General features: G+C 64.0%; 5 protein-coding genes, 1 long non-coding RNA gene and 1 pseudogene across 13 annotated transcripts; 3 read left to right on the top strand and 4 right to left on the bottom strand.

The window, feature by feature from the left end:
• Positions 1-84: 84 nt before the first annotated feature.
• Positions 85-2,181, bottom strand: LOC148405939 (uncharacterized; annotated as a pseudogene). The gene is made up of 3 exons (XR_015864062.1): positions 1,520-2,181; positions 1,253-1,420; positions 85-1,191 (listed from the first exon to the last, which is right to left on the bottom strand). The product of XR_015864062.1 is annotated as an uncharacterized LOC148405939 (transcript).
• Positions 2,182-2,192: 11 nt separating this feature from the next.
• LOC148405938 (uncharacterized) lies at positions 2,193-5,046 on the bottom strand. Its single transcript, XR_015863923.1, has 2 exons — positions 4,882-5,046; positions 2,193-2,717 (listed from the first exon to the last, which is right to left on the bottom strand). It is a non-coding gene; the product is annotated as an uncharacterized LOC148405938 (long non-coding RNA).
• Positions 5,047-7,023: 1,977 nt separating this feature from the next.
• LOC148405937 (uncharacterized) lies at positions 7,024-9,415 on the top strand. Of its 2 annotated transcripts, none has more exons than XM_088404255.1 (5): positions 7,024-7,066; positions 7,735-7,808; positions 7,888-7,914; positions 8,605-8,751; positions 9,118-9,415. In XM_088404255.1, exons 1-5 carry the CDS (start codon positions 7,056-7,058, stop codon positions 9,312-9,314), a joined length of 456 nt encoding a protein of 151 aa, XP_088260381.1. In that variant the 5' UTR covers positions 7,024-7,055; the 3' UTR covers positions 9,315-9,415. The 2 variants fall into 2 exon arrangements, with proteins under 2 accessions (XP_088260381.1, XP_088260382.1); XM_088404256.1 differs by having other exon boundaries at positions 7,032-7,066; positions 7,738-7,808.
• Positions 9,416-10,086: 671 nt separating this feature from the next.
• LOC148405936 (uncharacterized) lies at positions 10,087-13,201 on the top strand. 2 transcript variants are annotated; one of them, XM_088404247.1, is made up of 13 exons: positions 10,087-10,469; positions 10,646-10,698; positions 10,805-10,864; positions 11,119-11,154; positions 11,228-11,257; positions 11,345-11,386; positions 11,465-11,530; positions 11,683-11,727; positions 11,825-12,190; positions 12,281-12,724; positions 12,799-12,842; positions 12,938-12,971; positions 13,043-13,201. In XM_088404247.1, the coding sequence occupies exons 1-12, from the start codon at positions 10,459-10,461 to the stop codon at positions 12,947-12,949; spliced, it is 1,209 nt and encodes a 402-aa protein (XP_088260373.1). In that variant the 5' UTR covers positions 10,087-10,458; the 3' UTR covers positions 12,950-12,971; positions 13,043-13,201. The 2 variants fall into 2 exon arrangements, with proteins under 2 accessions (XP_088260373.1, XP_088260374.1); XM_088404248.1 differs by having other exon boundaries at positions 10,090-10,469; positions 11,465-11,488.
• Positions 13,202-14,230: 1,029 nt separating this feature from the next.
• LOC148405935 (uncharacterized) lies at positions 14,231-18,820 on the top strand. Of its 3 annotated transcripts, none has more exons than XM_088405158.1 (16): positions 14,231-14,358; positions 14,432-14,491; positions 15,356-15,394; positions 15,469-15,528; positions 15,651-15,803; positions 15,984-16,118; positions 16,188-16,295; positions 16,372-16,410; positions 16,651-16,668; positions 16,735-16,773; positions 16,841-17,017; positions 17,364-17,414; positions 17,481-17,528; positions 17,600-17,635; positions 18,058-18,093; positions 18,187-18,820. In XM_088405158.1, exons 1-16 carry the CDS (start codon positions 14,307-14,309, stop codon positions 18,498-18,500), a joined length of 1,365 nt encoding a protein of 454 aa, XP_088261284.1. In that variant the 5' UTR covers positions 14,231-14,306; the 3' UTR covers positions 18,501-18,820. The 3 variants fall into 3 exon arrangements, with proteins under 3 accessions (XP_088261284.1, XP_088261285.1, XP_088261283.1); XM_088405159.1 differs by having other exon boundaries at positions 17,364-17,528; positions 18,187-18,237; positions 18,347-18,523; XM_088405157.1 differs by having other exon boundaries at positions 17,364-17,528.
• On the bottom strand, positions 18,497-22,768 carry hsf1 (heat shock transcription factor 1). Of its 2 annotated transcripts, none has more exons than XM_088405160.1 (13): positions 22,439-22,768; positions 21,818-21,926; positions 21,606-21,742; positions 21,415-21,539; positions 21,269-21,344; positions 21,145-21,206; positions 20,881-21,066; positions 20,607-20,770; positions 20,476-20,536; positions 20,290-20,395; positions 19,590-19,643; positions 19,476-19,524; positions 18,497-18,967 (listed from the first exon to the last, which is right to left on the bottom strand). In XM_088405160.1, the coding sequence occupies exons 1-13, from the start codon at positions 22,562-22,564 to the stop codon at positions 18,846-18,848; spliced, it is 1,377 nt and encodes a 458-aa protein (XP_088261286.1). In that variant the 5' UTR covers positions 22,565-22,768; the 3' UTR covers positions 18,497-18,845. The 2 variants fall into 2 exon arrangements, with proteins under 2 accessions (XP_088261286.1, XP_088261287.1); XM_088405161.1 differs by lacking the exon at positions 22,439-22,768 and adding an exon at positions 22,130-22,431.
• Positions 22,769-22,863: 95 nt separating this feature from the next.
• Positions 22,864-24,576, bottom strand: jtb (jumping translocation breakpoint). 2 transcript variants are annotated; one of them, XM_088405162.1, is made up of 5 exons: positions 24,434-24,576; positions 24,331-24,371; positions 23,900-23,988; positions 23,748-23,827; positions 22,864-23,673 (listed from the first exon to the last, which is right to left on the bottom strand). In XM_088405162.1, the coding sequence occupies exons 1-5, from the start codon at positions 24,523-24,525 to the stop codon at positions 23,517-23,519; spliced, it is 459 nt and encodes a 152-aa protein (XP_088261288.1). In that variant the 5' UTR covers positions 24,526-24,576; the 3' UTR covers positions 22,864-23,516. The 2 variants fall into 2 exon arrangements, with proteins under 2 accessions (XP_088261288.1, XP_088261290.1); XM_088405164.1 differs by having other exon boundaries at positions 23,748-23,824.
• Between the last annotated feature and the right edge of the window lie 304 nt (positions 24,577-24,880).

The following is a 24,880-nucleotide window of genomic DNA, read 5'->3' as shown; positions in this document are numbered from 1 at the left end:
ACACTTCCAAAAAGGAAGAAGGAAGGATCCGCGGCTCTGCTCGCCTTTCATCAACTTTCAGAACCCCCCCAACAAATCCATAACTTATTTGCAGAAACTTTATTGGCAGAAACATAAATAGGGCGGGGAAAAGAAACTTTGATCGGCAGAAACATAAATAAGGCGGGGAAAAGAAACTTTGATCGGCAGAAACATAAATAAGGTGTAGAAGCGGCGCTCTTAAACGTCCCGTGGGGCGAGAAGACGAGGCGCCGGCGCCTCGTCTCCGTGGCCCCAATAAATACGCCGGGAAAAGGGTGAGCATATCCGCCGCGCCTTCCAAACATTCAGCGTCTGCAAACATACTCTACAAGTACAGGCGGCGCGTTTGACGCGTCGCGGTTAAAACGTGCCGCTAACGTTGGAGCAGGTCCGCAACGACTTCTTCTTTCACCCTAACTCGGTCGTCAAACTTTGACGAGACATCCATCCACCATGTCCACGCTTGCATTCAATCACAGGATTTTTGCTCTGAATTTGAAACGTCCCACTGGATGTGAAGGCGCCCGCCGCGCTAAAGCTGGAGACCTGCGCGCTTCATTGACCGGCTAGCACTTTCTTAGCGTCCTTAATGAGACAATCGAATGGATGGGACCCCAGCTAGCCGCTACGCCAGCGCTGCTACCGGGCCCGACTCCAAAGGAAATTCGGTCGCTAGTCCCGGGAAAAAAGTGCAAGCCGGTTGTCCTTTTTAGCACTGGCGACGCCGCGCCCCTTTTCTCAGGAGCGCGGGGCAAATTGACGCAGACGCTCCCCAGCATCATCGCCACACCCGCCGTCCCTCTTTCCTGGCGAAAGGCGCCCCCCGCTGGCGGGCGGCTGGCGGGCGGCTGGCGGGCGGCTGGCGGGCGGCTGGCGGGCGGCTGGCGGGCGGCTGGCGGGCGGCCGTTCCCTCTTCCGTCTCCTCTTTCTGGCGACTCCCGCATCAGGTTAGGGTTTAGGCGCGCGCAAGAGGGGGCGCGAGGGCCTTCATCTTCTCCCGGCGGCGGGACACGCGGACGTCCTGCGCAGATGGCGCACCAGGCGTCTGGAGAAGCCGCAGAAGACGTTCAAGCGGCGGGACACCTCGGCCGAGTAGCGCAGGGCCTCGAAGGCCGTCCCCACGGCCGGAAGCGAGGGACGCGGCGGCGCCGGGGGGACCGCCGCCTCCATCTGAAAAGGAAGGGGGGAAAAAAGCCGCCCTCTACGCGCGAGCGCTCCGCCGCGCCCTCACCTGGATCAGGGCGGTCCTGACGGTGTGGGCCAGGCGCAGCAGGAGAAGGGCGGCGCCCCCCGCCGCCTCGGCCGGCAGGCCGAGGTCTCGGGCGGTCGCCTTCAGCCAGTCGGCGTGCGCGCCGAAGGCCAGCGCGTGCGCGTACAGCGCGGGCAGCGTCTCGTTGGCCTGCCGCCGCAAACGCGCCGGCGCGTCGGGGAGAACTTTAAAAGGCTCCGCCTCTTTGCTTCTTCCCCACCCCCCCGAGCGCGTGGCGCGCGGCTTCACCTTCCGGGCGCGCACGTGGGCGGCGGTGCTGGCGATGGCCGGGAGGCTTTGGAGGCGCGTCTCCAGCAAGTCGTGGTCTCGGTCGCGCTGCGAGGCAAACGGCAAACGGCAAACGCCAAGGCTCGCGGGAGTCCGCGGGGGCGCGCGCCGGGGGTCGGGGGGGCACGCACGTATCGCAGGCGCCGCGCCGCCTTCGCGATGACGTCCATTTGAGCGGCGGCCGAGCGGAGCGCCTCGCAGAGGGCGGCCTCGGACCGGGCGGGCCCGCAGCGCCACAGCTTAGCCAATAGCAGCAGGCCCAGCAGCCAGGAGGCGGGCTCGCCCAGCTCTGCGCGGGAGACAAGGGCGGACGGGTGACGGAGCTTGTCGCCGTTTGCGCCTGTTGCTCTCGCTCTGGGGGAAACGAGGGCCGACGTCGCGCCTTTGGCGTCTCCCGGGCGTCGGACGAGATCCCCGGCGCCGCCGGCCTTCCTTTCTACCTGGCCTCCCCTTCTCCTTTCTTTCTCGCCCGCTTTCTTGGGCCGCTTTTCCCAGCTCCGCGTGGGCTTGACTTTTGGCCCAACTTTCTCCACTTTTAGTCGCGCTTTAGCTTCGCCGTAGCTGCCTTTAGCTGGGTTTTTTCTTAGCTTCTTTTGGCTCAACTTGAGCCACTTTTGTTTTTTTAGCTACTTGTGCTACTTGCTACCTTTTTTTTACTTTAGCTACCTATGACTGTGATTTATTCCTGCATTTCTTTACTTCCCTTAGCTTCTTTTGGCTCAACTTTAGCTTGAGTTTTGGCTCAAAAAATGCACTTTAGCTCCACCGTAGCTAGCTTTAGCCAGGGTTTTTTTTTTAGCTTCTTTTGGCTCAACTTGAGCCACTTTTAGTTTGACCTTAGCCGTCTTTAGCTAGCTTTTTATCGAACCGTCCTCTTTTGGATCGACCTCGGTAAGCTTTCTTCCGCCCGACGTTTCGATTCCGTCGGATGGTTTTTGGCCGGTTTTGTTTTTAGCCTGACTTTAGCTTCTTTCGGTCGGACCTTTTCAATTGACTTTAGCTTGGCTTCTGGCTGACCCGGAGCCCCTTTTAGTCGTTCGAGCGGCAGCGAGTGAGCGAGGTGGCGCCGACCTCGCGCGACATCGCCGCGCTCCCTCGTCTAGACGCGGGACGCGCTCGGTGACCTCCTAATGGATTCGGGAGATGATGACATCACCGTCTGCAAACACACCCACGCTTACTCACGGGCGCGCACAAAAAAACACGGATAGAAACGTTCGCGCGCGTACACACTTCTGCGCGTCCTAGACCCCCCCGGACACGTCGACTCTCCCTCGCACGCGCGCACGCGCGCACGCAGACGGCCGTCGGGCGGCGCGGCGCCAGGAAGAAAAGGTAACGGGCCAAAAGCGTGAATCATTTGCGACATCCTCATGCGGCGCACCGCCCGCACTCTTTTGCCACTTTTTTGCTTATGGACTTTTTGTTGTCGTTTTTGCGCGGCCGGCGGGCGGAGTCACCTGACCTTTGCGCCGCCGCCGCCGCCGGGCGACGCTAACGCTGCGGCATCGATCCCAATGTACAGTTTTCCTTTCGGTTCCCCCGAGGCGATCCGGTCCGGGGCCGTCCCAACTTTTTGCTTTTTCTTGGGGGCCGTTCGGAATCGTTTTTTCTTTCGTTTTTCGTAGGGCTCGCTCTCAAACGGACCGGCGGCCGCACGTTGCGCGTATATCGCTTTTACTTCTCGACAGCTTTAGCCGCGGCGGGCGGGATTTGAGTCGGCGCTCCGTTCGTTCGGAGAGCCCGTAAGGGTCCGGAGCCAAAACGGAAGCCGACGCGTTCTCCCCGGGGAGCGACGGTTCACAACTAGCGCTCCGGCCCAGAAGAAAGCCATGCCCCGAGTTTGGGAGGAAAATTTGATTTTGAAGCCTTTATCTCGGCATTTGGAGGAAAGCCCCGCAAAGGCAGTACGCGGCGGCGCTTCGCGCTGGAACGGCGCCCGTCCCGACTTTTCCATGGACCGTTTCCATACAAGTAGCGGCGCCGCTTGTAATTTGGGGGTCCAAACCAAACGTCTACTGGACACGCCCGCCCATCCGCATGCATACAGTATATATAAAAGAAGAAGAGGCAACTTACGTCTCATGTCGCGGCGTGCGCATGTGTACAGTGCGTGGAGCGCGTACAGTACGGTGCAGTGCGCGTGTGTTTGTGGACGCATGTGAAAGTTCCCCTTTATAGCGTGCGAGTATGACACATCACCTGAGTCATCGGGCGGCCGGCGAGCCGCTCCGGCATCAACGCCCACGCTTGACCCCCCCCGCCCACACACACGCGGGGGGGGGGGGGGGTTCTACGGCAGCGGGGACAGTCGCATTTCCTAAAGCGTCGCAACGGACGGCCAACCCCAAATTGAAGCAAACCTCAAAAAAATTGGGGGGCCCACAGGAACATCAAGGCCGGACTCCGGTCCCCGCCGCGTAGCAAAAACACACGCGCGAGCGTCCGTCTGACTCTAAAAGAAACAAAAAGCTTCTCCGGAAGTGAACGAAGCAGATAATGATCACGCCGTGGCCCCGCCCCCAGAAGACGACGCCCCCCACAGGCCGGACGCCACGCCGACAAAGCGCCGGGCCGCTTCCTCTTTGGCGCGCTCGGAGAATTTGAGGGGACGCCTAAGAGGAAGTCGGCGACGGCGGGCCGCGCGGCGAACCCCCAGCGGGCGGACGGACGGGCGGGCGGGCGCGGATGAAGCCCGCCGAGCGCGACGCCAGGGTAAAGGTCGCAGTGTCGCGACGTTCTGGAGAAGCGTGGCCTCTCCCGATTCCGGGGAAGACCGCCACCTTTGACTTTGACGTTGAGGGCAGCGTCCCCTGACCCAAACGGCCGCCCCGCCCTGCGCGCGCCAACGCCATGTCAAATCCGGCCCGCGTCGGCCTCATTTACCGCCATCCCCAACCGGAAACGCGGTCCGTTTTGGAGTTTGCGCAGGTATTTTGCACCGATCCTTTCAAGGGATGCGGTGAGACTTGCGGTTGGCCAAAGGCTTCCATCCAAGCTTTTAGTTGGCTGCGATGTTTGCAGCGTTTTAGTTCATGTATTTTATGATATGATGGACATCGCGGCAAATCCGCAGAATTGAATAGCTGTTACCATTTTTTCCCTCCGAAAATGCCACTTCTTTCAAACGAAACAGCCTCGGAATATTCCCTGTGGATATGTGCGGCTCGGGCTTAGGTCGCCGAACATTCCCACGGCTCGAAAGTATGTTTGCGGTACATTTGGGTGATGATGAAGCCGAGCGAAAACCCCCCGGAGCGGGGGTAGGGTTTCCCTCCGGTGCGCACGCGAGCAACGCCAAGCAAAATGGGGGACGTACGTACAGTCTTCCGAGCGGCGCCTGCCTGCGCGTAACACTCGCGAGGCGTTCGGGATACTGGAACGCGTCTCGTCTAGCTTCCCTCTCCATATCTCCACGCCTGTTTTTTTCTTCTTCTCGTCGCTCTGTTCTTCCGGGGGCCAGGGGCCGCTTCCGCTAGTTAACTTTTCAAAGCGTCGTTTGTTCGCGTCGGCGCTCGCCTGTACGTCCGGGACGGCCTTTCAAAATAAAACGACCGCGACTCGGTTCAGCGTCTCGGCCGCGGGGCGTCGACGAAGGCGTCCGGCGCAGGCGCGCTCCGTCCGCCGGAGGGCGACAGACGCCTTGCCTTCTGCCAAGAGGCGCCGGAGACTCCTTTCGTCTGTTAGCCGTCTTCAGATCGACGTTTTTCCCCTATTCCTTTCGCATTGAGAAGGGAATAGCGCAGTTCCCCAAAGAGAAGACCCGCCCGCCGTTTCAAATTCGCCCATTTCCTCGCCATGCGCAGCGCAGCAGAATCGACGTCATCTTCCTAAACTCTCCATATTTGATCGCGTTCGTACGCGCAAGTTATTTATTTGTTGCCCCATAAGATTTCCCGCATCGCGAGCGGTCGGCGAACGATTGACGTCGAATGCGCCCCGAGCGGCCGTCTCTCCTTTTCCGGGCGACGCGGCCGGAGTTGGCTTCGGCGCAAATACCTTAAGGTGCGCGGCGTCCGCGTTTCACCGAGTTTACGATCGTCTGCCGAAAGGCCGCGGTTAATAAACCGGCCAAACGGAATACCGCTCCGGGTGGTCCGGCCGGCGCGCTCTTAATCGCGGCGGAACCGCGCCGCCGCCGCCGCCGCCTCCGTTTCGCCGACGTTCCGGAGCGTAGAAAAGGACGGGCTCGGACGTCGGTTCAGCCCGCTCGCTTCTTCTATGGAAAACGCGCCGCTGGCTGCGGCGGCCGCCCGACGTCGGCTCGTCCGTTATACAAGCCAGAAAAGGGTTAGTAACTGTGTCTTATATTTGGGGAATCGCGCCGAGCTTTGAAGGATTTCTTGCCGTCACGCTTGAGCTGCGTGAAACCTTTTTTGTTTTGTTTTTTCATGCGCAGACCAATAGGGTTTGGGCCGGACAGGAAAGGGAGCCGAGTCAAGAAAGAGAAGCGCTTTTGTGAGGCGCTCGACCTTTGCCGCGTTCGCCGCGGCTCGGCGGGCCCGACCGACTCGGCTTACGCTCGGAGACAGAGGAGCCTTTGAGGCCCGGACGGCGTCTGCGGCGGTCCGGCCCGGCCGTCGCCGAGCGCGCTCGGGTTGCGGCCGGTTCCGCTCCCATTGTTCTTCCGGACGGGGCGGATGGAAATCCAAGCCGCGGCCGACCTTCGGCGGGCGGGGCGGGGGGGGGGGGGGGGGGGGGGGGATTCCGCGCAAAGGCCGACCCCTGATGGATGGGGCCAACCGGGAAGAGTTTCACTTCGCAAAGTCATCAGACGCTCGCGCACGCGCACGCAGCCCACGAATGGATGCCCGTGTTTGGCATTTTTGGGGGGGATGGACCTTTTTAAAAGGAAATTGTGGAATTTCACTGTGCGCCATCATAATACTATCCATCTTTTGCCCGGATTCCATCCAAAAAATGGCATTTTCTGTGTTCCCCCGCTTTGAACCCCGTGCGATTATCGTCCAGTGCGTTTCTTTTTTTTTTGAGGCACAAGGGGGCAAACGGCCAGTAAACAAGAATGGATTTGGGCTCGGAAGTGCTACTGTCCGCGCCATTGGCGCCGTTCCGATTTCATCCCGTTCCGATTTCATCCCGTTCCGATTCGATCTGGTTCCGATCACTCGCGCGAGGGAAGCCGCCGTTTTTGCTACTCCAAAGATTTGCCTTCCGTCGGGACGTTTCCAGCGTTCCCGTTTCCCCGCGGGCGACGGCCGTCCCGTCGGTCCGCTTCCCAATATTGCGCCCCGTTCGGCGGACGGCGCGCCAAGGCCCAACGCGGAGGCCTTCGGACTTGGAGGCCTTCCCAATTTTGCGGCGTTTCCCGCGAGTCGCCAGCGCCGGCCGGCCTCCCCGTCCGCTCGCCGTCGCCTGCGCGCGCGCGCGCGCACACGCGCGGTGACATTTGGGGACATGTATATAAGCGGCGGCGGCGGAGGCGGCCAGTCAGACCGCGAGCGATCGGGGCGCCGGCACGGACCCTTGTGACCTCAGCATGCTGGCCAGGTAGGACCCCGCTCCCACAATGCAACGCCCTTCCAGCTCCGCTCCGGCAAAGAAAAGTCCGCCTTGCGTAGCGCCGGGCCCGCTCTCGCCGTTAGGTCCGGGGGCCCTTTCGTTCCACGCTTTATTTTTTTCTTTTCTTCGTGCCAAAAAAGATGAAAATAGTACACTTCCCGGCAGCAAGCAGCAAGCAGCAAGCAGCAAGCAGCAAGCAGCAAGCAGCAAGCAGCAAGCAGCAAGCAGCAAGCAGCAAGCAGCAAGCAGCAAGCAGCAAGCAGCAAGCAGCAAGATTTGTTGTTTTTTTAATTGGGCACCATTCCAGGAAGCTTGATCGGTCGCTTTCGGCAACTTCGTGTGGGCGTACCGCCAGCTTATTCACATTATATTAAGGGTCAGTAACTTGGGTCTTTTAAGTTGGGGATACATCATTCCACCCTGAGATTAGGGCCGTGCCAACTTTTGGGGAGTTAGCCCGATTTTTCCTTAGCACCTCCTTCTATCGCCGCGCGCTTCCCGGAAGATGGAAAGCAAAGGCGCGGCTGCGGCGCGGCGGACGGGGGTGAAAGCGCGGGAAAAAAACAGCGGGAAAAAACAGCGGGAAAAAACAGCGGGAAAAAACAGCGGGAAAGCCCCGTTCCAAAAGCCAACCTTGACGCGGCGCTTTCCAACAGCAGAAGGGCGCTGGTGCTGTTGGCGGCGTTGGCGGCGTTGGCGGCGCCGACGGGTGCGGACGTCGCCGCCGACGGTCAGCGGACGCTCGCTCCCGCGCCGGCGCGGGCGGCCCGCCGTCTTCTCACGGGCCCGCGCCTCTCTTTCTTCCGCAGACTCGGCGTCGGAGGAGCTCCCCGCAGGTGAGGGCTCTCGGGGCAACCCGGCCTTCGCCCGCCGGCCCCGGCGCCGGTTCGAGCCCGGCCTCCGACGGGCCCGCGCAAAGGTCGCGGGGGTCGGCTCGGGACTTTGCGGCGCTTCGAAAAATTCCGCTTCCGCCCGGCCTCATCTAACCAATCGACCCAAGCGGCCGCTCTTTCATCCATCCGTTTGTTTATTTTTGCCCAGGCCGAGAAATACGCTGGGCTGGGCGCTGGGCTGGGCGCTGGGCTCCGAAACACAAATTCGGGTCAAAGCCATGCGCTCCCTGGATCGTTTCCAGGCCGCGCCGTTCACCGTTCTATTCCGGCATTTTTCACAGACCAAAATTTGTCGAGGAAGGGGAGTCGGTATGTTTGGCCCCGAATCAGCGCGCTCTCAAAGAAATCGGCGAAAAAAAGCGGCAAGGAAAAGCGCAAAAATAAGACTTTGCGCCGCATCGGGCGGATGCGCTATCAGCGGCGCTCGCGGAGTGGACTCAAGGACCCGTCGCTTTGAAAAGAATTTGACGGACGTCCGGGAGGCCGCACGCCGGCGCTCGCGAGTACGAGTAGAAGGCGGGGCGCCTAGTCGGGCTTTGAAAAACCATCAGCAACTTTCCTGCCGGCGGCGCGGAAAGCTCATCGAAACTTGGAAATCTCACCCACCCCTTCGAACCGTTCGCTTTCCCGCAGCTGGCGCCGCCGACATGGCGAAGGCCGTCGCTGCGTCCCGCCCGGCCGGGCGCCCGGCGCTTTCCCCGCCGTCCGGGCGCATCGCCGTTTTCCGTCTGCTCGCGGAAGCCGCCGCCGCGAACAACGGAGCTGCCGAGCCGGAGGAAGGTGAGCGGTTTGCGCCCGCCGCTCGCGCTCGCTAGTTTGCCGGCGCCCGGGCACGGGGAGATGGCGCAAACTCCGCACGGGAGGGGGGGAGCCGGAACGGAAGCGGCGGGCACGGGGAGATGGCGCAAACTCCGCACGGGAGGCGGGGAGCCGGAACGGAAGCGGCGGGCACGGGGAGATGGCGCAAACTCCGCACGGGAGGGGGGGAGCCGGAACGGAAGCGGCGGGCACGGGGAGATGGCGCAAACTCCGCACGGGAGGGGGGGGAGCCGGAACGGAAGCCGCCTCCTCCGCCCCGCCACTCGCTAAGGTTTTTCCTCAAGAAGCGTTGATACGGACGGCATTTGTTTTGTTTTTTCCCTCCAGCCGATGAGCGCGCGGACAAGGGACGGCGGGACGAGGTCGGCCCCCCGACGACCCGAGCCCGAATCCCGGCCCCCGACAAGACGGGCCGCCGCCCCGACCTCGCGAGGGGTCGGGCCGTCGGCCCCCGAGCCAAAGTCGCGCCCGGGAAGCGAGCCGACAAGCGCGGATCCAAAGCGGCGGGGCGGGCCCGCTCGTAAACGTTTGGGGCTTTGGGTCCGCCCTCCCGCGTGTCTCTCCGGACACTCGCCGCCATCGTACTGTCCTCGAGCCGTCAATGAATACCGCATGCGCCTTTGCACTCCGTGTCCGATTGCCTCTTTCGCGCCGAGGGGACGAATCCGCCGGCAAAGGCTCCGGACCGGACTTTGCCGTCTGCCGGCCGACGGTCGGAATGGGGCGCGCGGGCGCGAGTTTTCCAGCAGCGCCTACCAAGTTATGCGTCGCCTCTTTACTTGGGGATATTTCGGGGCCCGGCGACCGATCGCTATGCGTCGGGCCCCACAGAAACATTTGACGGCCGCCGCTTTCGGTCGGCGTGGAGAAGAAGGTGGTTATCTTGAAACGGGGGTGGCGCGACTCGCTCCCGACAGTTCCGCCAAACAAGAAGTTTTTCATTCCTCGCGCTAAACCGGGTGCGAGTTCCCGGACGCGCGCGCGACAAGTGTCGGCTATCTGGAGAGCGGTTGCCGATCCCGCCGGTCGGGTCGGCGCGGAATGCGGGCCGCTCGCTCCTCCTTCAGCTTTCGCGGCCGCGGCGACAAAGGGCGGCGCGGGAGAGGGCTGGCGCTTTTGACTGAGGTGACGTGGCGTGACGAGTCAGCGGCGTCCTTTTTTTGTTTCGGGACTTGCGCGCCGGGGCCGCGGTGGAACCTGAAGCTTTGGGCCTTCCGGGCGAGGTGCGGGCAAGTCCGGATCCGCGGGGGCCGGCGCGCTGGCGCGCTTCCGCTTCGCACTTCTTTCCGAGGCGGTAAGGGCAAGGGCATCTGGCCTGGAAGTAAGGCGCGGTCCGCGACTCGGCGGCCGGCAAAGAAGCGCAAAGCGGAAGCGCGCCAGCGCGCCGGCCCCCGCGGATCCGGAAGCGGCGGACGGACGGACCTGCGGCTCCTCCGTTTCGCCCGCCTCTCGTACCGAGGAGCGGTCCGCGCGAGCCTCTCGGCCGAGTCGCCCGGCCGGCGGCCGGGCGCCGGGGCGGGTGGAGCGGGAGGAGGCGGGGCCAAGGCCGGCCCATAAAAGCCTCGGGCGCCCCCGCCGCCAGACGAGAGGTTGAAGCCCAGCCCGCCGGACAGGACGAGCTCCAGTGGGATCCCGCCGACACCCGCCGCGCCGTCCTCCCCTCCGAGAATGTTGACACGGTGAGTCGGCGAACGACCGCAACGGGGACTTTCCTCCGGCTCGCCCCCTTTGTCCCGCGGGCGCAAACCACTTTGCGGTCGGCGCGTGAAAAGAAACCCTCGCGCCGCCCGCCCATCGAGACGCCCGCGCTCTACTTGTAACGTACCTGTAACGCGCGCGCGCGCGTGTGTCGCAGGTGTGCCGCACTGTTATCGCTCGTCACCCTTTGCGCGGCGGCCCCGCTTCCCGGTGAGATACGACGTCGGCGGCGCTAACCGGCGTTTTTCCTGTCACGTTTGTTTTGCCTTTTGTCATCCATTGTCAAAGTGCAACAAGCGGAACCTGTTTGTTGCAGCTCCTTTTGAAATGACGTCCACGGATGACAGGAGCGCGCCGCTGATCGCTCACCTTGACGGTAATTCGGTTTGGGACGCGGCCAAAGCCAAAGCGGTGGCGGGGTCGCTCGCGCCGAATCGGAACGCGAGCGCTCCGCTCGGACGGCGCCCCGCGGCGTCGCTGGGCGGGGACTCGGAGGGGAAGGCGACAGGCTAATTGGAAAAAAGATGTGGCTGTAGCCACCATCGCGCCCCCGCCAAAACCCTGCAACCGAAGGAGCGCGAAACGGTCCCGAACGCCGCTCCTTCTCAGCCGCGCCCCGTTTTCTTTCAGCTCCCGAGGCGTCCAACGACACGTCCGCTTCTCCAGGTGGGTGCGCGCGTCGGCGGCGTTCGCGGCTCCGCGCGTTGTCCGGCGCCCACCGGAACGTTTGCGTCCGCAGATCTCGACGACTCCCGGGAGCCAGCCGAAGGTAGCGCGCGACTCCGCCCGCCTTGCCGCCTTGCCGCCGCGTCCTCGTGCCGTTCGTAAGAGTCGTCCGTCATTTTGCGTGGGTCAGCGCGAGCAAACGAGGAGGATCGCGAGCAAGCGGAACGTGAAGGTCTGAGTCTCCGCGTCATCCGGTTCTGACTCCTTCGCGCCTCGCGACTTGACCGAATTGTCACCTTCGCGTCCGCAGACGCTTCCCGCGCCACGGATTCAGGTAGCGCGTCTCCGGCCGGCTCCCGAAGAAATCCCGCATGCGGTACCGTTCCCGACGTAAAAAGAAAGTCCGCCAACGGTCTTCGGACCGCAAAGTCGCCGTGCGTCGGCGCGCGTCGGCGCGGAGGCTAGTCGGGCAAATCTCAGTCCGCGAGCGAGCCGAGACGCGGACGTCTGCGCGCTGTATCTCCACAGATGGTGCGGCGGAAGAGCTTGACAAGTCCCTTGCGGACGGCGAAGGTAGTGCCGCTTGTCGCCTTCTCTTACCGAGAGACTTTTTACGCGACGGAATTGAGACGGGTAAGACGCTTGAGAAACATTTGCGATTGCCGGGCAGTTGCAGAGTCTCCGGAAGCGGGGGATCCCACCGCACCCCCCGACTCGGCGGAGCCCGCCCAGTCGGCCGAATCGCCGGACGCGGCGGGATCTTCAGAGTCTGCGGATAGGCCGGACGGCGCCGGATCGTCAGATCCCGCCGATAGGTCGGAGTCCGCGGAATCACCCGGGTCCGCGCAATCCTCAGAGTCGGAGGCGTCGCTCAAGTCCGCCGATTCGCCGGAGTCGGGGGAATCCCCGACGTCCGCCGAGTCGGCGGAAGCGGCCGCCGAATCCACGGAGTCCGCCCATTCCCCCGAATTAGCCGAGCCCCCGGAATCGCACGAATCCCCGGAGACTTCGGGATCGTCGAAATCGACGGAATCAGGTCAGCTCGACGATCGGTCGTATCGCGGGTCCCGACGTGGGGCCGAGACTCGCCGCCCGGGCCGAAGAGCTTGCCGCCTTTCGTCGGCAGGGGCGAGTCCCGAGGCGGACGAGAAGACGAGCGGCGACCCGGAGTCCGACCCGGAGTCCGACCCGGAGTCCGACCCGGAGTCCGACCCGGACTCCGACCCGGAGTCCGACCCGGAGTCCGACCCGGACTCCGACCCGGAGTCCGACCCGATGGCCGCGCTCGACTTGGGGGAAGGCGGCCAGCTCGGACCCGAGGTCTTAGACGCGGAGGACGTACGGGCGCGCGAAGGAAGCCAGATACCGGAAACGGACTTGTCCGACGAGCCGGACGCGATGGAGGGGGAGGAGATCGGGGCGGAGGGGGACGGCTCGTCCAAGGACGACAGAGGACGGCGGGACGCCGCCGTCGGCGCGGAGGAGGTTGAGCTGGGCCCGGACGCCGCCGAGGACCGGCGGATCGTCAAACGGGCCGAGGGGCGCCCCCGAATCTTGGACTCCACCGAGGGTGACAGATAAGTCTGAAGAGTAAACCGAGCTAATCCGAGCTAATCCGCGACCCCGTTTCTGGCTTTTTCGCAGCGACCCTCGTGGAGAAGTGGGACGCCGCCCGCTCCCGCCTCGGGGTAAATCACCACCGACGCCTCGACTTTGAGACGCGCGGAAAGCTGGCCGGGGGGAATCCGTACTAAACATTCTTCTTGCCTTTCCCTCTCTTCAGGAGCGAGTCTGACCCTCCGCCTCCGACTAAGAGGGTGACTATCCTTCGAGTGTCCTTGCGAGGGTCTCGGACGGGGCCCGCGGCAAGTGCCTTTTGTGTTTGCAGAAGCGCGCCGCCGCCTGGATTACGTCCGCCGCGGCGCCATCGGGGTCTTCGAGTCTTCGTCCGGCGCTCGCCGCCCGCTTCCCCCGTCCGCTGAGCCCACGTGTACATACGCGTCCGTTGCGTCGCGCTCGTAGTGCGCTAATAAAGTTTCAAGAGTCACGCGTCCGTCTTTTTCTTCGCCGGCGAGGCGCCCGCGTCTCCATCCGACGAGGTCCGGGCGGATCCGCCGGGATTCTTCCGGGGGATCCCGAGAAAACGAACGGCGATTGGCCGTAAATGAGCCGGCTCTTTTCAGGGGGGCCGAAATCCGCGACGGGGTTCCCAACGGTCGCGAGAGCGCAATCGGGCTCCGCTCGGTGTCCACGGCGAGGCGTCCGACTCCGCGGCGGGCCCAAAGCGGGAGCTCCTTCTCCCGGACTAAGTCATGTCGGTGAAGGCGGCGGAAAAGGGTCCGGTCGCCGGCGGGCGGGCGGGCGGGCGGGCGGGGGCGCTTTTCGTCTCTCGTCGCCTACTTGGGAGGGCATCTGAACTTCATTGCAGGTGTGCGTGCAGGGGGCCGGGCTCGGGTTACGCGGCGGGAGCAGAAGATTAGGGCTTTGCGCGGCTCCGCTTACTGGCGCGGAAGAGCGACCCGGATGAATGAGACGAGATGAAGTTTCTCCAAACCCATGAAGGAGGGGGCCGGCCCGGTGGGCTTCTCATGACTCGCGCAGACAACAAGTGCGCTTTGACGGTGAAAGCCGATCGGCGGGAGAAAGCCCCGACGGAAGCGGGCGGGAAGCAAATCCGATGGGAGCTACTGCCGTGTAGTATATAAACGTATACGCGTGGTGTGGATCCGGCACTTTGACTGTTTGGTGGCGCTTGTGGGAAAACCCTTCCTAGCAAATTCCGAGCGTCCTTTTTCAATAGTCCTTTTTGAATAGTGGGGGAATAGGACGCGGGAAACAAAAGGCAGATTTGATATATATACACTTTTTCACCCCCCCCCCCCGCTACGGTTGATGGCGTAAGCCCGCCCCCCGGGTATAAAAGCTTGAAGCAGATCCCGTGAGCAGACAAACATCACCATGCGGCCCGGGTGAGTAAACCCGCCCCGCTCGCTAGCGGCTAAGCGAGTAACGAGCGCGCGCGACAGCGACGCCATAGCACGGATGGCCTAGCGGGCGCCCGTCCGTACGGGCGGGACGCGAGGCGGGCGGGCGGGCGAGCGATCGAGCGACCGCCGAACCGTTGCTTTGCGCTCCCCAGGAACTTGATCTTGATGTCCTTGCTGGTAGTCCTGGCGACGGCCGCGCGGACGGCTCCCGCGGAAGGTGAGGCCGAAGGGAAACGGCCCCGGGTCGGGTCGGCCCGGCGCCGACGCGAACGCCTCTGCCCGTTTTCCAGAGCGGGAGGAGGCGGAGCTGACCGAGGAGGCGGAGGGCGAGCGGTCCGAGGAGGACGAGGGTAGGCCCCGGGCCCGCCGCGCTCGCCCCTTTCGCTTCGCTTCAGAGCGGCTCCGCCCGCGCTCCCGTCGGCCCGACGGGGCCCTTTTGGCCCGCGGGCCCAAAGCCGCGACGGGATCCCAAAGCTTCTAAAAGCGGGAGGGATGACAACGGGCGCGCAAACGGGGAGCGAATGGCGTCGGGCGGTCGGGGAAGGTTCCGGCCGACGCGCGGCGGCGCCGGGCCGGGCCGGGCCGGGCCGAGCCGAGTCCCCTTTCCGAACGGGCCGGCGCCCCCTTTCCGAGCGAGCCGGCGCCCCCTTCCCGAGCGAGCCGGCGCCCCCTTCCCGAGCGAGCCGGCGCCCGTTGGAGGCAAAGAGCGACCAAAGCGAAACGCGGATGTGTTCTACTTTCGGATGACGACGCCGCCGCAAAGAAGGCGGGTGAGACGGGGCCCACGTTTCACCTGGTTACCTTCCCGCAAAACAAAGTCGCACATAAACGCGCCGAACGAAAGATTGGAATGAAAGTCGACCTTTGTCAAGCTTTTCGTTAAGTGCAGGAAACACGAGCGCCATTCACCCACCCTCCGCCCTCCTTTCCAGCAGGACCTCCGGGCGCCCGCCGGAGCGCGGCGGGGCCTTCAGGTAGGTCCGCCCCCATTCTCCAAAGATCATTTGGTCCGGCGCAGTCCCGCCCCGAGAAGTAAGACGGGCGTCGTCTCGTCATTCGTCACTGCGCTTAAATCGGTGCGGCGCTCAGGTCCTTCGGCCCGGCCCGGCCCGTCCCCGGCTCGTCCCCTTCGCGCTCGGGCCGGCCCGTCTCCGAGGCGGCCGGCCGCCTCCCAGCGAATTCATCCGCTTAATCCTCGTGGTCTGTCCCGGCAGGCGTGGGACCCGACGCCTCGTCCCTTCCCGACTTCGGAGGTGAGCGCGCGGCGGGCGGGGAAGAGAGGCCGAGGGCGCGCGCTTCCGGCCGACGGCTATTTGTCACGCCTCAGCTTCTCGGGAGGCCTCGGCGGCTGCGGGACGGTCGCGCGGGACGTCGGACGCTTGGCCAGGTACGTTGGCGCCTTCGTCCGAGCCCCGCGAGGCCTGAAAGCGAAGGCGGTCGAAGCGTCTCGCGCCGCCGGGGATTCCGAGGGACCGCCATCACCGCCGGCGCGCTCGCCTGTGTCCGCAGATTCCCGCGCGGCGGACGCGCATCCCAAGGGCGAAGGTCTTTCACGTGGCTTCGAGACAATGACGGGCGCCGGATGGAACCTCTTTCCTCCTGGGCTTTCAGTGGATGGAGAGCGGCCGCCCAAGGGAACGGGCGGGGACAACGGAGCGGCAGGTGAGCCGCCTTCCAAAAGCGCGCGATCCGCGTGCCGTCGAAAGATCGGATACAGGCGGCGCCGTGGCCGAAAACGCCAAAAATCGGGTGGCTTCAGACCGCCGCGCCGAGGCGGACGCTCTCGACCAGCGGTGGCGCCCAGGGCTCCCACGTGGACGTGATGTTTTTTCCTTTGGGCAGGTGAGCCCGCCGGGGCGGACTCCACGGGCGGGGCCGACTCCACGGGCGGGGCGGACTCCACGGGCGGGGCGGACTCCACGGGAGGGGCGGACTCCACGGGCGGGGCGGACGCCACGGGAGGGGCGGACTCCACAGGTGGGCCGTCCGGGATTCCTCTTCCGCGGCGAGCGACGGCCGCGCGTGATCCCCCCGCTTTGGGCGCAGACGAAGAAAGTTTGACGGAGTCGGACGTCACGGAGCGAGCGGACTGGGAAGGCGCCTCCGACCGACGGCCTTCCACTCCCGCCGCGCAGCCCGCCCGTCCGCACTCGAGTACTCGGCCGTCCCGTCGGCGCGGGGGCGAAAAGGAGCGCGCCTCGTAAACCTCCCTGCGCTATTTGTCCCGCAGCGTCCTCCTCCTCCTCCTCCTCGCCGTCGCGACAAGCAGGTAACGGAAAGACGGCCGTATGGGATCCTACGCGCGACCTTCCGCTATCGCTGCAATGCGGCGGAGCACGCCCGCATCGCGCGAGCGTACGCTTAGCGCGTAGCCGTCCCCTTCCGACTTTCCTCGCTGGAAAGGTCTGACGGGTGGGCTCGCGGGTTCGCCGAGCAAACTTTGGGACCCGGTGGGGAAGGGGCGCTCCTTCCCGGGCCCTTCGCTCAACGCTCTGTTTTCTTTCCGCAGACGGGTCCCCGGCAAGCGGTAGGTAGCGAACCCCGTCCGCGGAAGGCTTCGGCAAGTGGCGGCTGGCCGCGTTTCGCCCGACAGGGAGCGGCCGACAGTCGCAGCCGGCGGACCGAGACGGAGGTGGGCGACGCCGGCGCCGCGGCCCGCGCCCGCTTTCTCATCCCTCCCGCCGTCCCCGGTCCCGCAGCGACGCCTCGTCCGACGCCCCCGGACGGAACTCGGGCGGAAGCCCGCGGTCAACGGCTCCCCTCGGCCGGCGCCCGGGGGACCGGCCCCCCCGCGTCCGGGCCCCCCGCGACCGCTCCCGACCTTCCCCTTTGGACCTCGGCCCGAGAGGCCGCCCGCCTCCGCCCGGACGGCGCGGGTGAGCTTTTTTTTTCTTCCAAGGACCCCATTTATGAACGTTTCCCCAAACAAAACAAAAAAAACGCCGACACGAGTTCGGCTTCGGCCGTGCCGAAGTTTCGAAAACAAGAAGCGCAAATGGCACGCCTCCTCCCCCGCGGTCCCGGTGGAGCTAAGCGCCCCGGAAAGCCGGGCCTTGCCGAGAGCCCGAGAAAAAGCAACTTACCGACTTGTTGCAATGGCCGTTTTCCAGTCCGCTCGCTCGCTCGCTCGCTCGCTCGCCACGGCTCGACGTGGAGGCGACACGGCGTGAAACGCTCCCAACGATAAAGCCTGGTTTCATCTTGTCTTGACTCGGCTTGCAGAGTCGTCGGCGCTCGCGCCGGGGTTCGCCTCCACCGACTCGCCGCTGCCGGGTACGCGCATCCGCGCGCGCGCGACGGCGCCGAGCGAAAGGATGATTATTGGGACGTCTGTCGCAGGCGCGCAGGCGCGGCGCACCGACGCCGTTACCGTGGCGACTGATTCACGTAAGCCACCGCCGTTTCGGGCTCGCCGGCCGGCGTCCGATTTTCAACGTGCGTGCGTGTGTGCGCGAAAGTCTTTGCAGGGTCAGCGGTGACGTCCCTGGACTCCGGTGAGTTGGATTTTTCTCGGTGCTCTACTTTGTTGTTTGCGGGACGTTTGCCTGCGATTCCACTCCGTGCCCCTAGATGTCTCAGTACTCTTTTGTTGGACGCTAAGCGGGAGGAAGGAAGAATGAAAACGAGAAACTGTCTTGCTTTTGAAAATGCCCGTCGGCCGGTTGGCGGGGTTACCAGTAACATAACGTTACAATTCCTAAATATGGCCATCATTTTTATGGTCTTTGGAAATCAGAAATAAAGGAGGCCACTCCACACTAAGCTCCGCGAGCGAGCGGGACCCCCTCTTGAAAATCAATGTCCGACGTCAGCGTCGACGACGTTCCCCCGCGGGATAAAAGCGCGCCGGGCTCCGGCCGTTCGTACCTTTGACCCGCCGCGCTCCGGCGCTGACTTTTGTCCGGCGTGCTCGCAGGTGGCACGCGGGCGTCCCAGGACCCCCGCGAGGCCGGTGAGTGTCAGCCGCCCCGCCTCCCGGCGAGCGCGCACGCGCGACGATGACGCTTGTGGTTTGCGCGCCGCCGGCCCGGCTTGCTCTCGGCAGGTTCCGGCGCCGCCGCCGCCGCGTCCCTCGCTCGGGGTCAGGGTCCTGAAGGTGAGGGGGCCGCAAGGCCGGGCCGCAAGGCCGGGCCGCAAGGCCGGGCCGCAAGGCCGGGCCGCCGCCGTGGCGCCGCGCCGCCGTTTGACGCCCTTTGCGTCCGCAGCTGCAGACAACGTGGACCCGGAGGACACCTGCTGACCGGCCTCCGGTGGGCTTTTCCCGCCGCCGCTTCCGCTGCGCCGGAGGGCGGGAGGGGCCTTGGCTCGGAAATATTTAATAACGTTTGTGTAACCCAATTTAGAAGCGGGCCCACTTGACATTAAAATGTCCTTTAATGACTTTGCAAGAAAGCTTTTTGTGTCCTTTCAACATGGCAAATCAACAGCAATCGAGGTATCGCCGCCAACAAACGCGCGGCGGAGTCCGTTTCCCTTTCCTCGGCTGAACGGCGGGACGCCGCGAGCCCGCGCCGGCGGGTCGGGCGCCCGTCTCCGCCCCGACACGATCGATACGCCGCCCGCCTTTCCCAAAGTACCCTTTTCTTCCGACGGGGGAAAAAGCAAAGGGGAAAGAAAAAAACGGAGCGTGACCTCTGAGCCCGTTGTCGGACGGACGGACGGACGGACGGACGGGCGGAGGAGCCCCGCCCCGCCCGGGCGGCGTCAGAGGTCCGAGTCGACGCCGAAGAAAGGCTCCTCGTCCAACTCCAGGAGCGAGGGGAGGTCCGCCGCCGCCGCGCCCGCCTCGCTGGTCTGCACCGGCGTGTACTGCACCAGCTGCTTCCCTGCGCCCGTGGCAAAGCGGGGGAGGAAGTCAAGCCCAAATACGCCGGCCGGCCGGCCGGCCGCCCAAACTCCAGGTGTGAGATCAAGGGGGAAAACCGATTCAAGGTATCCGGTCCGGCATTTTCCCATCGGGTTTTTTTGGGTCTTTTTCTCCTAACGAGACGAAAAGAATTTTGGACTAAAAACAAGGTCTCCGACCGCCGGCCCGCAGTCCGGGACAGATTTCGTTCATCCTTTTGGGCTCGATGTTTTTCGGCGCCGCCCCTGGCCGCGTAGCCAAGTCTCGAGAGTTGACCGAGCAGTCAGAGGTGATTGAAAAAAAGGGGAGGGCGGGGGTGGGTGGGGGCCATTTCACGCCACCACCTCGGCCTACGGCGCTGTCCGCCGGCGTGCGGGAAGTCTGAAATTTGGCCCGGCACCCCCCCCCCCCCCCTCCCCCGCGCGGAGGGCCAGGTGCTTCCGCTACTTTGCTCTTCCTAATCTTTGGCGTCGCTCGCATCCGCTTACCGTCGTCGTGGATTTCCTCGGCCGATTTGGGCGCGTTGTCGCAGAAGAGCTGGCGAGACAAAAAGTCCGTCGTCGCTCACGAGGTCGAAGGGGAAGAGGCCGGCGGGCGCTCACCATGTCCAAGGCGCTGATGTCAAAGTCTCCCGGCGGGCACGAAGGGCCGAAGAACTGAACGCACAAAAGTCGGCGCGGGACAGGGTGAGAACCTTGGGTCAAAATATCTCTTCAAATCGCCTTCGCTTTCTTTTGTTTCCTCCCATTGAACACACTTGCTTTGATTTTAGAGGCAGGATATGGAATATTCAGCGCGTGAAAGCAATACAAGTCAACGACGGCTTTTCTTTTCATTTTCGAGACAAGGAGCCAAGCGCGCCAGGCAAAAGACGCCGCGCCATTATTTCCAAACGGGCGGCCTGTTGAGTCCGCGGCGGCTAAGGCGTTGAAAAGAACAAGAAGAGTCGGGAACTACGTGGCCCTGACTAGCATGAGCGCGAATGAAAAAGCCGCAGCGTTTGGAGAGCCGGCAGGGCGCGCCATCGCTTCCTCGGCGTCGGGAAACTTTCGACCCGTCGTCCGCCAGAAGCGGGCGCCCCGCGGGCGCGGACGCACAAAAGGCGTTTTTTTCCGCTCCGGTTACCTTTTTGGCGAAACGGCCCGAGCCCCGGCCCCCCCTCCTTCTCCTCCGCGCGCGTCACAAAGGATTTCTTTTGGAAGATCTCATCTCATCCCGTCCCGTCCCGTTCTCGTTCTACTTCCGCGTCAACGTTTCAAGAATGCGCGCGCCGAGCGTCGAGCCGGGCGCGGGAGCACGCACCTCCAAGAGCGGCGAGGCGTCGAAGGCGAAGCTTTGGCTGTTGAGGACGTTCTGCAGGTGTTCCAGCCCGTTGTCGATGGTCTCCACGTGATCCGACAGCTCCGACCTGCGACGCGCGCGCGTGCGTGCGTGAGCGGCGGCGCGGGCCGTTGCGGCCCTCGCCGCCGCCGTTGCGGCCCGACGTACTTGTCCATACACATGACGGTCTGGCAGGCGGGAGCCGGGTCCGGGTCCGGGTCGGCGGCGGCTGAAGGAACGCCGGGGGGTTTAGGTCGCCGAGCGCCGCGAAGCCGGCGGCGGCGGCGGGGGGCACTTGCCGGCGCGGGGCGCCTCGTCGTTCCGCAGGATGGAGTCGATGAAGGCGGCGGGAGAGAGGGGCGCGCCCGAGGCCGCCGCCCCGGAGGCCGCCGCCCCGGAGGCCGCCGCCCCGGAGGCCGCCGCCTCCTCTTCCTCCTCCTCCTCCCCCGGGCCCGGCCTCTTCCTGCGGACGCGGCGCCCGACGCCGCTTGAGCAACGGGAGCTTTTCGCGGTCGCCGAACGAACACCATCGGCGGAACGGGGCCGCGACGCCGAGCCCGAGCGGGGACTCACCCCTCTTCCGCCCGCTCCCAGACGGGCTCCCCGGAAAGGGGCGAGGCCAGCTCCGTGACGTCGGAGATGACGGGCCCGGAGCCGGCGGGGAAGATGGAGGGCGAGGCCTGCGGCGACTCCAGGGTAAAGGTCCGCGCGTACTTGGGCAGCGGGTGCGCCGAGCCGGAGTCGTTGAGCATCAGCGGGCTGCGGGCGGGCGCACAAAACAGAAAAGGTGTCGCGCGGGAGCGGGCCGGACTAAAGGCGGAGCGGGGCTACACTTGCAGTTTGCGCTTGACTCCCATGAGCCTGTTGGACTGGACCAGCGACACCAGGAAGTGGATCAACTGCAAGACGGAGAATGAGGACCTTTGCGCGGAGGGGGCGGCGGGCGGGGGCGGAGCTTCACCTTGTTGACCATTTTCTGCTGCTGAGCGTGCTTCTGCCTCAGACACAGCACCTCCCTCCACAAAGCCTCGTTCTCACTGAAAGGCGCGACAAGTCGGAGGCCGCCCCGCCGCCGCCGAGGGGGCCGGTCCGGGGATGGGGGCTTACTGTTTCATGGCCAGGATTTTGGAGTCGATGGTCTCCTGCTTCCCCTTCATGGCCTGCACGTCGTCCAGGAGTTTGCTGACTTGGTCGGACGAGATCTTGGCCTCCTCCTGACGCGCCGACGGCACCTGCGGCGGAAACGGCGCCGTGGTCACGCCGGCCGCCTCCGCCTTCTTACCCGGGCCCCTCCGTACGTTGGTGACTTTGCGCTTGATGTTCTCCAGCAGCCGCTCCTGGCCCCTGACGAAGAACGGGTGCTGGAACTCGGTGTCGTCCTTCTCGGGCTTCAGCAGGCCGCCCTGCTCCATGCGGACCACCTTGCGGAAGCCGTCTTGGGGAGAAAGCCGGGAGCGCTCAGTCGCGGGCGAGGCGGCCGCTTCCGGCGCGCGCGCGCGCGCGTACTCACACATGTTGAGCTGGCGGATGAAGCTGGCCATGTTGTTGTGTTTGAAGAACTTGGGGAGGACCTCTTTGGAGAAGCGGCCCTGATCGTACACGTGGAAACTGGTTCCGCTCTGGCACCGACCGGACAAAAACTTGTTGAGGAAGTCGGGACGGGGCAAAGCGAGTCGGCGCGGAGCCCGATCGGGTTCTCCTCCGAAAGGTTATTTATGACGCCGGCGAAGACCCCGAAAAGACATTGTACCGCCCGCGCTCAAGGCTCGGGTAGCGGCCGATCGCGGCTCGCCCGCCGGCCACGCGCGCTCACGGTCGTTACCTGAGCCCCAAGCGTCGCCGATGTCATTTTCGGCAAAATGTGTAAAAGGAACCGGCGGTCGTCCGGTTAATAGTCGACCAAAGCGCAACTCCGTACGGCTGCAAATGGCTCCAAAAGTGGCGTGCCCCTCCGAGGCGGCCGTCGTTCCGCTCGTTTCTATCGCCGCGACGCGCTCGCGGTTCTCGGAAGACGCCGAGTCCCGTCCGAAGACTTCGGCGCTTGCTTCCAGCCGCTAGCTAGCGACTAGCCGCTAGCGGCTAGCCTCCACCCCCCGCCCGCTCCCGCACTTTGCGCGCGAGTCGGCCGTACCGGGCTCCAGCAGATGAGCGGGTCCGTGTCGGGGTCTTCCAACAGAGCCCACAGTTTGCCGAGGAAGGCCGGGACGCTGCCTGCTGCCGGGAGGGAGCCGTCCGCCGATCCCCTCGCGTACTCCATCGACGGGAGCGGGCGGGCGGGCGGGCGGGCGAGCGAGCGAAAGAACGCGCCCCGCAACTCAGCCGCGATCCGGGCCGCTCGGTTTGGCGTCGGTGCTGCCCGTCGGTTTCGACCCAAAGCCGAAAACGGGCGCTCGTTCGGAGATTCGACGGAGGAATCCGGTGGAAATTTCCAAACAAGCGACTACGCAGGAGCAACACCGTCGCGTGCTGATGACGTCGACAGACGGCAACCATCCAGACTACGCGGTCTCGCTTGTTTTCCCCGCGGCTGCGCACAAAACAACACGAACGGCCGCCGGCGCGCACTGGTTACTTTATTACTCGAACGATGAAATAAAGTGTCAAGACAATTCATCAGGAGTCCAACATTTTTTCAATGATTGACAAATGTAGAGAGCGCTTTTTAACTGGGATCGGTTGCGTTCGTTAAACCCTTTACGTGCCAAAGTTGCAAAACGGCAGCGAGCAACTTATACAGCTCCCCTTTATCGCCAACCATTTGGAAGATAAAACCTTTTGAAATATATTACTGGAAAAAGACAGTCCCAGGCGCCAGAAGGGTTCAAAGTCAGGGTAGCGACCCATCCACACGTTTGCGTCGCTTCTTTTTTGAGGGCGCGGGCTTCGATTCGGCCTTCCGCGTGTCGCGCGGCTTTCCGCCCGCGATCGAAAGTTGGGATTGCGTCCGTCTCGCGCGACGCCGGGGGCATTTTCCCGCCTGGCGAAAGCCACAAACTAGCGCGCCGGGTATCACGGAGTCCGGCGGAGACGCTCCCTCCGCCAATGCCTTCGTGGAGTCGCGGCGCGTCCGTTTTCAGAGGTCAAAGGGGAGCGCTGGCGCTCCTTTTCACTCGCGTGCAGTAACGTCACAAAATTGGGAGGGGGGCGGGGTTGAGAGCAGGACGTTCCTGCGGCCGGCCATCAAAGTCGGGAGTCGCAAGGTCACGTCGCTAGATGGACTCGATCTGTCGGCGGACTTTCTCGGAGGCCAGGCGGTCCAGCCGGCGCTGACGCAGGACCACCAAGACGGCCGACGCCGCCGTCACAGACAACATGGCCGCCTCAAACCTCCAGAAGCGATGTTCCTCCATGACGGCCGAGCGGCAGCTGAAAGCGCGCGAGAGAAGAGCCGATGAGAACATCTCTGCGGGCGCGCGGGAGAGAGCCGCGCCGCGTCCGACCTCTTGTACTCGTCCCGGTTGGATTTGGTGCAGTTGACCTTCTCCACGTAGCCCGTCTGGCCGCACGCCCGCCTCGTCTTCTGAACGCAAACGGCGGCATGGGTCGGAGCGCGCGTCGCCTTAGCCGGCGCGGCAAAGGCAAATCATCGTACCGCCTGGAAGGCGTCGCACTGCGAGCACTCGGCCGTCACCACAAACTCCTCCAGGAGCCAGCAGGGGGCGGCGACGGTGGTCTTGATGGCTGCGAGACGCGGCGAGGCCGATGACGCGCGGGCGACGCGAGCGCTACGCCCAAGTTTTCAGGGACGTTGACAGTATGGCGCTACGTCTGAATTTAAAGTTATGTTTTTCATCTCCGGAGGCGACTTTCTCAGCAGGGACGGCCGTGCGCAGATCCGAGTCAACAAGCCGCCCCTTAGAAGTCATTTTTTGACGGCGAGGGGGACGGGCACGCTTACAAAAAAAAAAAGCTCACAAAAAAACGATGGCGGGACCCTGGCAGTATTCTTTAAACTTGACGTGGTAGCGGTTTCCCTCCCAAATATTCTTTTCTAGTTAACTAAGAGATCAACTTGGGTGTTACCTGCAAGTTTGTCTTCAGCCAGCAGAGCCGCCCCAAACACCCTGCAAGGTAAGCGGCAACATAAGCAGAGAAAGGAGCCGAGGCGCGGCCGGCCGGCACCCACCTGAGGGCCACCAGGCCCCAGAAGAGCGCGTGCAGGACGAGCGCGCGAGGGCGGCAGCAAGCCGGCGGCGCACGGCAGCACGCGCTTTCCATCGCGCGCGCCGATGTCCGAAGCAGCGTCAAGGGCGGCGGCGGCGCCCGGTCCTCATCGGCCGCGGAGTCCCGCGTCTACAGCCGACGCGAAGACGGGAAGATGGAGCTGGAGCAAACATTTGACAGTCAAAAACACCTCGCGGCGTCCGTGCACCGACTCGTGCACTGTGACCGCAAGAGCGGCGTTTTAGCTCCTGGGCCCATCGCCCTCAACGAATATCTATCTGTGCAAGTTTTGCACGGAAGCTGCATAAACTCGTTAGGAGTAACAACAAAATTCGCTTGGCTTTACGCTTACTTGTACATATTCGAAGACGGCATCACCGCATTTCTTTTACAACTCACGAAATCATTT

The sequence above is a fragment of the Hippichthys cyanospilos genome, chromosome 21 (genome assembly GCF_059441005.1).
Source record: "Hippichthys cyanospilos isolate Australia breed blue-spotted pipefish chromosome 21, RoL_Hcya_1.0, whole genome shotgun sequence".
Taxonomy (NCBI): Eukaryota; Metazoa; Chordata; class Actinopteri; order Syngnathiformes; family Syngnathidae; genus Hippichthys; species Hippichthys cyanospilos.
The sequence above is the reverse complement of the archived record's forward strand: the minus strand, read 5'-3'. Positions and strand labels throughout refer to the sequence as shown.

Excerpts from the sequence above, each read along its gene's own strand:
- jtb (XM_088405162.1), bottom strand. The coding sequence starts at position 24,525 with ATGGAAAGCGCGTGCTGCCGTGCGCCGCCGGCTTGCTGCCGCCCTCGC. Across the intron at positions 24,372-24,433 it reads TGGGGCCTGGTGGCCCTCAG|GGTGTTTGGGGCGGCTCTGC; the intron begins GTGGGTGCCGGC and ends CTTACCTTGCAG. Across the intron at positions 23,828-23,899 it reads AGTGCGACGCCTTCCAGGCG|AAGACGAGGCGGGCGTGCGG; the intron begins GTACGATGATTT and ends GTTTGCGTTCAG.
- LOC148405935 (XM_088405157.1), top strand. The coding sequence starts at position 14,307 with ATGTCCTTGCTGGTAGTCCTGGCGACGGCCGCGCGGACGGCTCCCGCG. Across the intron at positions 14,359-14,431 it reads GCGGACGGCTCCCGCGGAAG|AGCGGGAGGAGGCGGAGCTG; the intron begins GTGAGGCCGAAG and ends CCCGTTTTCCAG. Across the intron at positions 15,395-15,468 it reads GTCCCTTCCCGACTTCGGAG|CTTCTCGGGAGGCCTCGGCG; the intron begins GTGAGCGCGCGG and ends GTCACGCCTCAG.
- LOC148405937 (XM_088404255.1), top strand. Across the intron at positions 7,915-8,604 it reads GTCGGAGGAGCTCCCCGCAG|CTGGCGCCGCCGACATGGCG; the intron begins GTGAGGGCTCTC and ends GCTTTCCCGCAG. Across the intron at positions 8,752-9,117 it reads AGCTGCCGAGCCGGAGGAAG|CCGATGAGCGCGCGGACAAG; the intron begins GTGAGCGGTTTG and ends TTTTCCCTCCAG.
- hsf1 (XM_088405160.1), bottom strand. The coding sequence starts at position 22,564 with ATGGAGTACGCGAGGGGATCGGCGGACGGCTCCCTCCCGGCAGCAGGC. Across the intron at positions 21,927-22,438 it reads CGCTCATCTGCTGGAGCCCG|AGCGGAACCAGTTTCCACGT; the intron begins GTACGGCCGACT and ends GGTCGGTGCCAG. Across the intron at positions 21,067-21,144 it reads ATGGGAGTCAAGCGCAAACT|CCCGCTGATGCTCAACGACT; the intron begins GCAAGTGTAGCC and ends GCCCGCCCGCAG.
- LOC148405936 (XM_088404247.1), top strand. Across the intron at positions 10,699-10,804 it reads CGCGGCGGCCCCGCTTCCCG|CTCCTTTTGAAATGACGTCC; the intron begins GTGAGATACGAC and ends TGTTTGTTGCAG. Across the intron at positions 12,191-12,280 it reads GTCGAAATCGACGGAATCAG|GGGCGAGTCCCGAGGCGGAC; the intron begins GTCAGCTCGACG and ends TTTCGTCGGCAG.